The 13594-nt window shown below is 39.2% G+C and overlaps 1 protein-coding gene across 5 annotated transcripts in view; it reads left to right on the plus strand.

Moving 5' to 3' along the window:
- The window catches only part of KLC1 (kinesin light chain 1), a 62779-nt gene that overhangs the window by 34207 nt on the left and 14978 nt on the right, over positions 1–13594 (plus strand). For 2 of the 5 annotated variants that reach the window (XM_073349766.2, XM_073349768.2), the window contains exon 12: positions 8253–8414. In XM_073349766.2, the coding sequence (XP_073205867.1) occupies positions 8253–8414 (162 nt within the window). Of the gene's footprint in view, positions 1–8252; positions 8415–12391; positions 12998–13594 lie in introns of those variants that run through there. The other 3 variants (XM_073349767.2, XM_073349770.2, XM_073349771.2) reach the window with 2 other exon arrangements.

Genomic DNA, 13594 nt, shown 5'->3' on the forward strand with positions numbered 1-13594 from the left:
GCGCCATCCGCGGTACTGACAGCCAGTTGCAACCCGACGTGGTAGTCACCGACGAGGCCCAGAAAAAGATCATCCTCGTCGACATCACGTTCTCCTTCAAGAACAGGACCCCGGCCTTCTGCGAAGCCCGAGCTCCTAAGCTGGAAAAATACACCCCTCTGGCCGACACCCTGAGAGCAAAGGGCTGCGAGATGCAGATGGATGCCCTAATCGTCGGAGCCCTAGGCGCTCGGGACCCCTGCAACGAGCATGTACTGTGGACCTGTGGGATCGGTCGACGCTACGCACGGCTCATGCGGTGCCTCATGGTCTCAGACATCATCTGATGGTCCAGGGACATCTACATCGAACACATCACCAGCCACCGACAGTACCAGGAGGTGTGAACCGGTACGACATCGTGCATCAACTATGGGAAAGGGACTGAGAGGCTTTTTCCATTGGACCATATGAACTGGAACCATAAACTCACTGAACATTAAATCCCACCAAATGAGGGTAGATCCATCCCTGTCATTGTATCCACTCATTATACTCCACACCTGAACGTAGCCATTATATGGACAACATACCCCCATATCTCAATGTCTGTACTTTGACCGGTTAAACTTTTACCCCCAAGGAGATTGCAGATTATGTATTCCTTATGCCACCTGTTCCTAAACCAAATTTCGCACCCCTTGATAATCTGTACCTTATTCCCTGATAACCAGAAACTTCTGTGCTTAAATTCTGTACCATTTTCTTTTTACTTCAACATTATCTTAATAAAATTATTAAATCTGTTCTTATCAGCTGTCAGGGAGGAGCACCATTCCCCATCTCTCTGTGCCAAAGCAATAAAACTCTGGAATTGATGCACAACCAACCACATAGTCATCTCTGCTTCTTACATCCCAGGTATTCAAAACACCATGACATACTATTTCAGCAGATGTTTTTCTTATGTATGAATGGGAACTAAACTCCAGAGTCCCTCACATGATATTCTCAGTTAGGGGTTCCCAGAGGCAGACCTGTTTGCCACAGCAGCCAATTCAAAATGAATCATGTATTGCTCCAGAGGGGGTCTTGATCCTGTATTCCTTGGAAATGCTTTTGTCATAGCATGGACAAAAGGACTTCTTTGTGCATATCCAATGCTGTTATTATTGAATGTTCTAAACAAGATTGGGCCAGGGTTATAATGATAGCACTAAAGTGGCCAAGACAAGTCTGGTATCCCTATCTCATCAGAGTCAGCTGTTGTCCTTCTTGGAAGCTTCCAGTCAGTCCTTACCTACTGACTCAAGATGCAGGTCAAACACTTCACCCCAGTTTACGGATTCTGAGGTTCCAAGCAGAGAGAGAGTTGGTAGGTCCCATGGGAAGCAGGTCTAAGGGGAAAAACAGTTCGAGAGAGTTGGCAGTTTTTCAAAGAAACATTAAGGACACGAGTAAACTATCCCTCTGCGTAGAAAGGATAGGAAGTATAGCAAGACGCCACTGTGGCTTAACCAGGGGATCTTCAATGATCTGAAACTCAAAAAAAGAGTTCTACAAAAAGTGGAAACTAGGTCAGATTACAAAGGATGAATATAAACAAACAACACAAGCATGTAGGGACAAAATTAGAAAGGTCAAGGCACAAAACAAGATAAAACTAGCTGAAGACATAAAGGGTAACAAAAACATTCTACGGATACATTAGAAGCAAGAGGAAGACTAAAGACAGGGTAGGTCCATTACTCAGTGAGGGGTGAAAGACAATAACAGAAAATGTGGAAATGGCAGAAGTGCTAAATGACTTTTTTGGTCCAGTTTTCACCAAAAAAGTTAGTAATAGTTGGATGTCTAAGATAGTGAACACCAGTGAAAATGAGGTATCATCTGAGGCTAAAATAGGGAAAGAACAAGTTAAAAAATGTCTTCAAGTCAACAGGGCCTGACAAAATATATCCTAAAATACTCAAGGAGCTGACAGAGGAGATATCTGAGCCATTAGCAATTATCTTCAAAAACTCAGAAGACTGGAGAGATTCCAGAGAACTGGAAGAGGGGAAATAGAGTGCCAGGCTATAAAAAGGGGAATAAGGACAACCTGGGGAATTACAGAGTAGACATCTTAACTTCCTTCTCCGGAAAGATAATGGAGTAAATAAGCAAGTAAACAATTTGCAAACATGTAGAAGACGGTGATAAGTAAGATGAAATATGGATTTGTCAAGAACGAATCATGTCAAACCAACCTAATAGCTTTCTTTGATGGGGTAAAAAGCCTTGTGGATGGGGAGAACCAGTAGTTGTGGTATATCTTGACTTTAGGAAGGCTTTTGATACTGTCTCACATGACCTTCTCATAAACAAACTAGGGAAATACAGCCTAGATGGAGCTACTATAAGGTGGGTACATAACTGATTGGAAAACTGTTCCCAGAGAGTAATCATCAGTGGTTCACAATCAAGTTGGAAGGGCATATCATGTGGGGTCCCACAGGGATTGGTCCAAGTCTGTTCAATATCTTCATCAATGATTTAGGTGATGGCATAGAGAGTACACATATAAAGTTTGCGGACGATACCAAGCTGGGAGGGGTTGCAAGTGCTTTGGAGGATAGCATTAAAAGTCAAAATGATCTGGACAAACTGGATAAGTGTCTGAAGTAAATAGGATGAAATTCAAGAAGGAAAAATGCAAAGTACTCTAATTAGAAGGAGCAATTAATTGCACACATACAAAATGGGAAATGACTGCCTAGGAAGTAGTACTGCAGAAAGGGATCTGGGGGTCATAGTGGATCACAAGCTAAATATGAGTCAACAGTGTAACACTCTTGCAAAAAAAGCAATCATCATTCTGGGATGTATAAGCGGGAGTGTTGTAAGCAAGACACAAGAAGTAATTTTTCCGTTATACTCCGCGCTGGATAAGGCCTCAGCTGGAGTATTGTGTCCAGTTCAGGGTGCCATATTTCAGGAAGGATGTGGACAAATTAGAGAAAGTCCAGAGGAAAGCAACAAAAAAGATTAAATGCTTAGAAAGCATGACCTCTGAGGAAAGATGGAAAAAACTAGGCTGGTTTAGTGTAGAAAAGAGAAGACTGCAGGGGGATATAACAGTTTTCAAGTATGTAAAAGGTTGAAAATTTGTTCTCATAAACCTCTGAGGTTAGGACAAGAAACAATGGGCTTAAATTGCAGCAAGGGAGATTTAGGTTGGACATTAGGAAAATCTTCCTGTCAGGGTGGCTAAGCACAGGAACAAATTGCTTGGGGAGGTTGTGGAATCTCCACTGCGGGTTTTTAAGAACAGGTTAGACAAACACCTGTCATGAATGGTCTAGTTACCAAGTAGTCTTGCCTGGAGTTGCAGGGACTAGAGTAGAAGGCGGATTGCGGTCCCTTCCAGTCTTACACTTCAGTGATTTGATGGTTCTTGGGGATAGAGGGCCTTGTTCCTCAAATGCACAAGAAGTTTTATTAAATAATAGAAAACTATCTACAAGAACTACTTTGGAAACAATACCATCTTTGGTGTAACAGTCATCATATTTCATCAACTCAATCTTCTCTTCATGGGGTACTGGATTACCTGTTGGAATGGAAGATGTTTCTGTGAATTGTATTAAAGTTCACTTAGCACGAATAACAGGCTTTCACACACCCAGGGAGGGTATTTCTCTCTTTGCTCACCCAACTATATCAAGATTTCTGTGAGGTTTGTCAAATATGTTCCACAAATCAGAAACCCTGCTCCTAGCTGGGACCTGAACCTAGTCCTTAATGACCTTATGAAGCCTATGTTTGAACCTCTAGCTACATGTTTGTTTTAAGATTTATTTATGAAGACAGCCTGTCTGATATTGTTCTCTTCTTCCCAAAGAGTAGGAGAATTGAGGGCTTTAATGGCAGACTCCCTATTTCAGTGTTTTCCAGAGAGAAAATGTCGCTACAGGCCTATCCAAGATTCTTACCTAATGTGTCCTCAGAATGCCACATTAATCAAACCAGTCATCTCCTGGTTTTCTTCCAGAACAACATCAGATTAGTCAAGAAGCTATATTCCATACTCTGTATGTAAGGAAGGTGTTAACTTTCTGCTAGACAGGACCAAACTATTTAGAAAATCTCCTGTTTTTGTCTATAATGGATACAAACAAGGGTTTGGTAATTTCGAAACGGAGATTGTCAAAGTGGTTCTCTGGTTGTGATATGGTATGTGGTATGATAGAACTCATGTCCAACCCCCTTTGAGAGATTTAACACATTCTACAAGAGCACTGTCTACATCAATTGCATTACTTAAGGACGTACCAATTGTAAACATATGTAGAGTGGCAACTTGGTCCTCTGTTTCATACTCTTGTCTGATTATGTCGTGGTGTCTTTGGAAAGATCAGATGCGGCTGTGGGCAAGTTAGTTCTCTTCTGTATTGAACTCTGCGCTGAACCTTCTGCCTCCTTTGGGGGATACTGCTCAGGAGTCATCTGAAGTTGAGAACCGAGAGGGACACTACTCAAAGAAGAAGAGGTTACGCATCTTGTGTAGTAACTGGAGTTCTTGGAGATGTGTCCCTCTGTTGGTGCTCCACTATCTGCCTTCTTCCCCTCTGCTTTGGAGTCATCCTCATGGGACTTTGTGGTGGAGAAGGAGTTGAGGGCAGTTTTCCCACACAGCCCATATAGCTTCTTCTTGAAAGATGAGGATGTGTGGGGTGCATGGGCGGGCTGAATGGGCACCTCTACCAAAAATCTGTTATCAAAGGCGCAGGGTGCAAGTGCACCTGAAGTGGACCACTCACAGGGACACCCATTTCAAACAACTCCATTTACTTCACAAGGTCAGTAACCTCTCTGTATGCCTATTGTCTCCTGAGCAACAAAATTTTCACTTGGTGTTTTGTTCTGATTTGGTTAATATCACTTCATGTGATTACATGCATATTAGAAAAGTTATGACATAATTAACCAGGTAAATGGCAATGAGTATAAGAAATTATAGGCATCACTGGCAGGTAGGCCTATAGTTGTTTGCCTAAGACTTAGCATTATAAACCACCACTTTTAGTGGCTTATAACTTCGCCTGAATGGTTAAAGTCTGGCAGAATTTTCTTTCTATGCATTTTCCCTGCATCAGGATGGATTTTTTTAAATGTTTCAGCACAAAGGGTTCAGCTGTTTCTGAGAATAAGGTTAGGTGAAAGTATTATTTTAAAAAAAAATTGGCAAAACAAAGTTCCAACCATTTCTTAGAAGATCTCTAGTGCCGTTCAGATTTTGGACCAGAATTTGACATTTGGTAGGGAGTTTCTTTGTAGGATCAAAGAAATGCTATTTGATGTCCCAGAAAAATCAGCCCAGATATGGCTTACTAATAAGCGTCTGAAAATCACCCCTTGCACATGATCAGTAGAGCTTGTTAAAGGTTTCAAGTATTAGAGTAGCCGCCGTGTTAGTCTGGATCTGTAAAAGCGGCAAAGAGTCCGGTGGCACCTTATAGACTAACAGACGTATCGGAGCATAAGCTTTCGTGGGTGAATACCCACTTCGTCGGATGCACGTTAAAGGTTTGCAGCTGAAATCCCTGAATATTCCATTTGTATGGAGCATGCTCTAGTCCCACAGAGCTCCAAAACGTGCCAGCTGCATTCACAAGCACAGAGCTAGTTTCAGATATGGGAGTTGATGCATTTACTAACAGCAGCTGCCACTGCCCTGTTGGTCTAGATGAAGGCACATGTTAAAGTAAAGGGGAAACAGGGTTGGACTGCCACCCTCTTATGCTAAAAGTAGAGATAGTTCCCCCTCTCCCCGTGGGCTTGAGGCAACAGCACTTCTTGGCTGGTGTGCTGAGGGTGCCACCTTCCGTTTCAGTTTACTTTCACTATGGAGGTAGGTGTGCTGGACTCCAGGAAAAGATTATGCTTCAAGTCTCATCTCTTTCATGGACTAATGAAGTCTTGTGCAATTTGCATTTCTTATTGAGCAAGTCAAGCGGTAAAGTATAATTCTCCTAATCTTATATTCTGCTAAATGAGGTTGCACATGTTCTGTTCTGTCAGAACTGGAAATAGAACCCGGTATTGCATCTGTCACATGGCTCTTTAAGCCACATTTGTGTCTTCTGGGTTGTGGGCTGCCCCGGGGGCTGGTGCAGCCCTCGGACTAGGTTAAAGCAGCTTTGTGGGATGCTCTAATTTACAGCAGCCTGTTGGCTCACAGTCCAGAATTGCAGAGTGTTGCAGCCACTTCCCCTGCTAGGGGGTTGGCCCAGGATCCCCGCTAGTGCTGGCAGAAGGGGAGTGCCGCATGGCCCGGGACCTCCGCTGGCACTGGAGGGAGGGGGATGGGTGATGGCGCGTGGCCTGGGACCCAAACTGTGGGGAGGGTTGGCAGGGCTCGTAGGCTCTCTACCTGGGTCCGCGTGTCCCTGCAGCTCGAATGAGGAAGGGCAGCCAGGGGGGCACTGCGTGCTGCCCACCACAAGTGCTGGATCCACAGCTCCCATTGTCCAGGAACTACAGCCAACGGGAGCTTTGGGGATGGTGCCTGTGAGCAGTATGTGGAGCCCCCTGGCCTCTCTGCCTAGGAGTTGCAGGGACATGCCAGTGGAAGCTGGATAGCTCCCCCCCTCACAGGTAAGCGCTACTTTGCACCCCAACCTTGCCCCAGCCCTGAGTCCTCTCCCAAATGCTGAAGCTGCTGCTGCTGCAGAAGTCATAGAGGTCCTGGAAGGTCACAAAATCTGTGACTTCCGTGACAGACACGCAGCCTTAATCATGGTCTTGTGCTTCCCGTGTGCTGGGGGAATTAACACTGTGTTTTTAGAATGAATGTGCCAAATCTGTTATGTTTTTCTGTGCTCATTGTAACCACTAGAACCCCACTCCCGTCCAGAGCCAGCAATAGTACCCAGGCTTTTGATTCCAGACTTCTGTGTGCTGTCTGAAAGAGTTGGGTAAGCCACTGGCAAAGTGTCATGTTCCCCTCTAGTGACTGATGGACATAGAGGATTACATACTGCTAGTGCAGTGAGTTAGTTACACTTTTAGCTCAAGTAGTAGAGGTCTGTGTAATTGATTCAAAGGTTTTGGGTTTCAATCCTGTTAATGACCCATACAGAGCGTCTTTATGGTTCCACTTGATGGAATTTCTGTTTCTTCAGTTTACTTTTCTAAAAAACTAGGCATTTGTGTACAAAAAGCTACTTTTAAAATGTCAGTTACAAAGTGCAAGTACTCAAAATTAAGAAATGCCCCAATTAATGTTTTCTATGTGACTTAGCTTCCTTGTCTGTATATTATGATAATCTTTGTGTGATCATATACTATTTGACCCATGCTTCATTCACTGCGCAAGGTGGACAGAAAGTTACAAGAGAAAGGATGTTCTCTTGTGACAAACTTACTGAGCTGGGTTCTGTTCCTGGCTGAGCAACAAACATCACTTTGATGTTGGGTAAGATTATCATAATGCGTATGCACAGTAGCTCAAATTAAACTTGCAAGCTTACTTTTGGCATTTCCTGACATGATTTGTTGTCTTAGCAACTTAAATATTTTTAGTGTAGTTTTTTGTATCTAACATACTTTGTATTTCTTTCAGTAATCCTTTTAGAAATTCAGAAAGTGTACCTGATGTATCCTTTATCAGGAAACTATCTATTGCACTGACAAAAGATGGGAGTCAATAAAGTCTCTCCTTTCCATCTCTACTTTGATCCTGTTCTATGGTTATAATTAAATTTTCATAATAAAATTCATTACTGTTAAAATTTTGGCACATGAGAACACTTTTTAATAGAAAGCTTATACCACAGCTGGGTTTTTTTTAATGTAATACTTTGTGTTGGGCTTTTTAAACATGAACTCAATGTTCTTTACAAAGATAGGTAAACATTACTAACCCCATTTAACATATGGGAAAACCAAGGAAAAGAGAGCATGTGTTTCCATGTTAGTGATCTAACAGGCGCCTTAGTACCAAGCAGATATGTGAAATGCTTGAGGTAAGTCACTAACAGTCAGGAGAAGAACCCCAAGCCTGCTAACTCCCAGGCCTGTGCTCAGTCCAACTGTTTTGCTTTATGTTGCATTGATGTTTGTAATAGATCAGTTATAAAGTATTGAAAATTGTATTAGGTTCAGCGTGAGTTTAATGTGTCACTGATTTTTTCGTTAACTTGGTTACCATGCATATTTATGATAGTGTACATTATTAAAACTTATACTGAGCAAGTAAAACACTTTTCCCCCCTTTGCCTGCCTCACAGGGTCTTGACAATGTTCACAAACAGAGAGTTGCTGAAGTGCTAAATGACCCCGAGAGCATAGAAAAAAGGCGAAGCCGAGAAAGCCTCAATGTCGATGTGGTAAAGTACGAAAGTGGCCCTGATGGAGGCGAGGAAGTGAGTATGAGCGTAGAATGGAATGGGGTAAGTACAGTACACAGTTGAAGAAAATAGTGGTAAATTTTCTAGACTATAACAGGAATTCCTTTGTCCAGTTGTCATTCCATTGTGTTTTCAAAGTAGTTTTCCTACTTCATCTACTTTACACTTTGTAATTCTGCAGAATTAAGAATTAAAGAATAAAATCTTGCATTTAGTAAATTCTTTTTTAAATTGTCCACAATGTTTTGTCCTGAAAAGTAAAATTTCTTTAGGAATTTCAAGAAGCTGGGCTTAACTATGAGTATTTGAATGCTGATTGAGTGTCCTGGTGTTTGTTGGGTGCATAATCCCTAGTCTGTGGTTTTCTCAATAGATTGGCAATTAATTTACTTCTGCTTATTTGCTCTCTTTATATCATCCTGGCCTGTAGGTTAAATGCATCCAGCAGGTACCACTATGGAATTAGGGATATTAAAACATCACTGATTTTTAAAGTAAATAAAAACAATCAGTTTAAGACTTAAAAAATACTCCAGTCACCCCTCTCCCAACCTTGTCAGAGAAAACGACCTGTAACTTCGTTTCCAGTTATGGAAGAAGGGTGATCCATAATCTGCTTTTGTATGTGCTGTCATTACTGGGTCATGGCAACTTGACAGCAAAGATACATTTTTTTAAATGAAATGTATATCTCCACTTCCCATGCACTCCTTTAGAATTTATAATTAAAGTGAGGCCTTATTCTATCTTGTGATGTCTTGTTCCACTACCTAACATAACATCTGTGTCATGAGTTAGAACAACAAAAACTTTTAAAAACAGATATGTTTGTAACGTGTAATTAACTATGCATTTTTTACCCTTTTTTATGTCTTTCATGCTTTTATTTATACTGTTTACTTAATTTTGTTTGCTCCGGTTACTGACTTTCTTATTGTGTATTCTGTTGCTGCCAAGGGAATGTACTTAGTGCAGGCAGTCAAACTGTTAATTCACTGTAAGCTATAGTTCTGCTAAAAGCACTGATACATTTTGCCAAATTGCTGAAGTGATAGGTTTGTCTGACTACTTTTGCTTTTGCTTTAGGGTGTTTATCCTACTTTATAAACTAGAATGCTTCTAAAGTTCATTTCTCTTACAACAGTTTTTCAGTCACTTGCAAGAAGCTTTTAAAGCCAACTTTTTAAAAAGCTTAACACTTGCTGAATTTGCCTGGAGAATGTTCTCTCCATCTTTGGTTGCTTTTGTCATTTATCAAATGACATTTTCTTGGCATTGGTATTCACCGTTTCAAGACAGTCAATCAGCATCTGTTGTGAATAATTAATGTTGCATCATTAGTGTCCCCACAATAAGTTTTGTAACTCCTTTTATCTTAATTTTGTCCACTCAGCATTAGAACTGTGTACTGTACTCCTCCCTTAATTTCTGCCGTACTTTGCATGCCTTTATGTGTTCTAAGTGAATAAAACCTTTTTTTTACTGTTTGCTTTTAATTAAAACAAGCATGCAGATTTTGGAATGATAAAGAACCTTCTGGAAAAATACAAAATGGTATTTCTAGGTCAATATTTGAATGAAACCTAAACTGATAAATATCTGTTGACCTAAAAAATTAATTTTCCTTTAGGGACCAGAATTAAGGAAGTGTTGATTTTTATAAAGTCTGGGAATTGCACCATTCATTTTAAAAATGTGGCATCACTTTTTCTGATATACATGGGATTATCCTTGAAGTCTTTAAACCATGATTTGAGGACTTCAGTAGCTCAGACATAGGTGAGAGGTTTTTTGCAGGAGTGGGTGGGTGAGATTTTGTGGCCTGCGTTGTGCAGGAGGTCAGACTAGATGATCATAATGGTCCCTTCTGACCTTAATATCTGTGAATCTATTTACAGTCCACATTTTCTTCTTCACTTGAGAGAGTTTGTTCATACACAAATGAAAAACAGGAAACTTCCCGGCATTGTTTTCTACCTTATTTTAATGCTGCTCTTTTCTGTACCTGTAGGATGTGGTGTCACCTTTCCCTCATCTCTTCTCTCCACACAGATATTCTGCTTCTCAGACAGGAAGTACTATTGAATTTCCATCACAGGCAATTTACTTTGTTTACAGAGACCAAAGGAAGTGCCTGTTTTGGTAAAAACCTTCTGATGTGCATCTGTACTCTTGAGTTGGCTCAAGAATTTGGCTCTCAGACAAAACAGTGTTAGGGTTTAGGAATAGTGCAATTTATAGAGTAGTTGAAATTTTTTTAAAATTTTACTTTTCAGTGAGAAATGTTCTGCAGTTTTTGAACAGCAGTGCACAGAAGTAGTAATTTTGTGAGGGTATACACAATAAAAGAGGATACTGCAATTAAAGTAATTACCCACATGTAGTATAGCTTAGAAAAGAACGGTATGCTTTTGGGGTATTGTCCTATAGGAACTGAAAAGTCTGTTTTTAACAAATAAATCTATAGCTAAATACTAAGACACACTTTGTTTAGTAAAATTGATGTAATGTATATTGTATACTAACACTTCTAAAACTTGCACATATTTATGGAACAATACACTGTTCTCATAACTTTTGATCAGTTTTAAACTTTTACAATTTGAAATTGTAGTTAGAGAGTTCCTTTCATAAACATTTAAAAAATGTTTTCTTATACTGACTTTTCCAGATAAGCCTGAGCTCTTGCCCCATGTCTGTCTCAAAAACTGAAGGAGATTTTTTATACAGTGGCTATAAAGCTGAAATTCTGGCTAACTTGAGAACTGTTGATGTGAACATGCCTATTTTAAGATGCAAGGAATAATTTGCCTTTTTATTCATGGAATCATGTAACTAAAATATAGAGTTCAGGTTCAAATAGGGTGACCAGATATCCCGATTTTATAGAGACAGTCCCAATATTTGGGGCTTCTTCTTATATAGTCTCCTATTACCCTCCCACCCCGGTCCCGATTTTTCACACTTGCTATCTGGTCACCCCAGATTCAAAGCTGCTGAATTTCTATAAGCACTTCTTGAATCATTATAGCTGAAATGTCTTTATGTAATTCTAAATAAAATACAAAATCTAATTTTATAATAGACCTCTGTCATCAGGTGAAGATTTGATTGCAACTCCCAGTTAGTTTTCAATCACTGGTAGAAGGGCATTTTTTTGTAAAATATCTATTATCGGTATTCACTCTACTTCCTACAGAGAGATGCCATCATCACTAAACAAAAATCTTAATTGATATCCTTGTTCATTTTCCCAGAGTTGAGAAAGAAAAGCCTAAGAATTCAACTACCCAGTCACTTCTGTAGGTGGTTCTTTCAGTTCAACTTTGAGGTCCCTTGGGCAGGGCAGTGTGTGGAAACTTGCGTGTTAGTATTTTCCTTATGAATTTTATTTTTTAAAAATATATACATGATAATACATAAACAGTTCCATGGATTCTTATTACCTCAAAGAAGTAGATGGAATTTTATTTGTTTGTTTGGAGGGGTGAGGGAAACACTTTTCCTTTTTAGTGTTGTGGAGAAAAAAATTCCTGACAGAAGTTAAAGCTTAAATGAATGCACCTTGTTCTGTTAATTTCTTTTAAATCTTGTATTAAGTTTTTCCTTTTAATTTTGGTTTTTGTATTCTTTTCAACTGAAAAAAAAGCATTCTTTCCCCTGCGTATATGACACGTGATGTGTTTATAATATAAAAGCAATTTCTGGCTTTTAAAAATCTGCTTTTCTCTTATTTACAGATATTAACTTAATAAAAGACTGGATCTCTTTTGGTAATTTTTGTATGATACGTGTTAGTGAAATAGGTTAAAGTATGTAAACAAACAACTACCTTTTTGGTAATTGCAAGGATCTGTGAATGGCAGCACTTACAGGTGCAATCCCAAATCTTTAATTTAAAAAAAGACCTCCAGCACATGACCTAGAAATACTGTAAACATAACTGTTCAAAATTGAAAACTGTTGAACTTTTCCCAACAGTTTCATTCAGTTTTTCTCTCTCCATTTCTGTCTGACAGGCCTAGATGCCTTTTGTGATTCTTATACTGTCTCCTGCATGACGGGCGTGCACCATCTTCAAGCTTTAACTTCTCTCTTCAGTACTGACTGCTGTGTTTTAGAAATCCCTTACGATTTTTGTCAGAGCTACACTTCCTTGTAAACTGGCCATTCCTTCAGTGCTATGTCTTTTATTCGGGTTCTTATTTCTGTACATGTGTAGCTTTGCTAGATATGTATCTAGTCATACAGAATGTGTTATTACAACCATTTGCTGTGTAATACTTAAGTAAAAAGTAAGAATGAACTTTATAAATAGCTGTTCACTATGAAAAAGGTAGTTAAAAGTATCACACAAGGTATTATTAAAATAGCATGATGGTGACCTTTACAGAATAAAACGTAAAAGTAAGGCATGTGCTCCAAGTGCTTTAAAATATATTTAGAGACCTATAATGTGGTTAACATCAATATGGAACTCTGGATGTCTTCACTTATGATTATTCTAAAGTAGCATTGCTGTTTAGTCTTTGTGTGAAATTTTGGCAATTTATGCTTTTCTCTACTAATCTTGGTGTTCAGTGATTTGTGTATCTGTCTTTCTCTAATAAACTCACTCCAACTGATGTCTGTCTTTGTCTGCTTAGTAGTACTTTCTCCTTTTACAGTCCTTACTTTCAAACAGTAGCCATATAGGATTTCTAGATGTAGCAAGTGGTTACTTATCTTACTAAACTGTTGATTTTTTAAGAGAAAACAATAATTCTTTGGCATACAAATTTGATATGTACTTAAGAGTTAGAAACTTCTGTGGGCATAAAATGTGAATTTAATGTGCAGAAAGTTGTCATTTCATCTTGTTTTATATTTTTCTGAAACATGGTGAAAGAAAACTGAAATATAAGAATCTAAATATATATTCTCTGATCATAAATGGTTCCTAAGTTTTTAATAAACTTAACTTATAGAATTCACTAAATATGTTTAGTGCACATGGCCTAGATAGTTGAACAAAAATAATAAAATAGTTCATTCAGACCTTGATAGAATGCTTTTGCTTGATACTGTACTCACCTTTCCCATATGACTGCATCAAAGTAAACGTGAAATGTTATGGTGGTGGTGAAGGTGTTGGTATGCATTTGTGAGTCATGTATACTTTGAGATTATTTTTTTAACTGTTATGAATCATAGTTAACTATAAATTGAATAGATTTTCATAT

The sequence above is a fragment of the Lepidochelys kempii genome, chromosome 6 (assembly GCF_965140285.1).
Source record: "Lepidochelys kempii isolate rLepKem1 chromosome 6, rLepKem1.hap1, whole genome shotgun sequence".
In the NCBI taxonomy this organism is placed as follows: Eukaryota; Metazoa; Chordata; order Testudines; family Cheloniidae; genus Lepidochelys; species Lepidochelys kempii.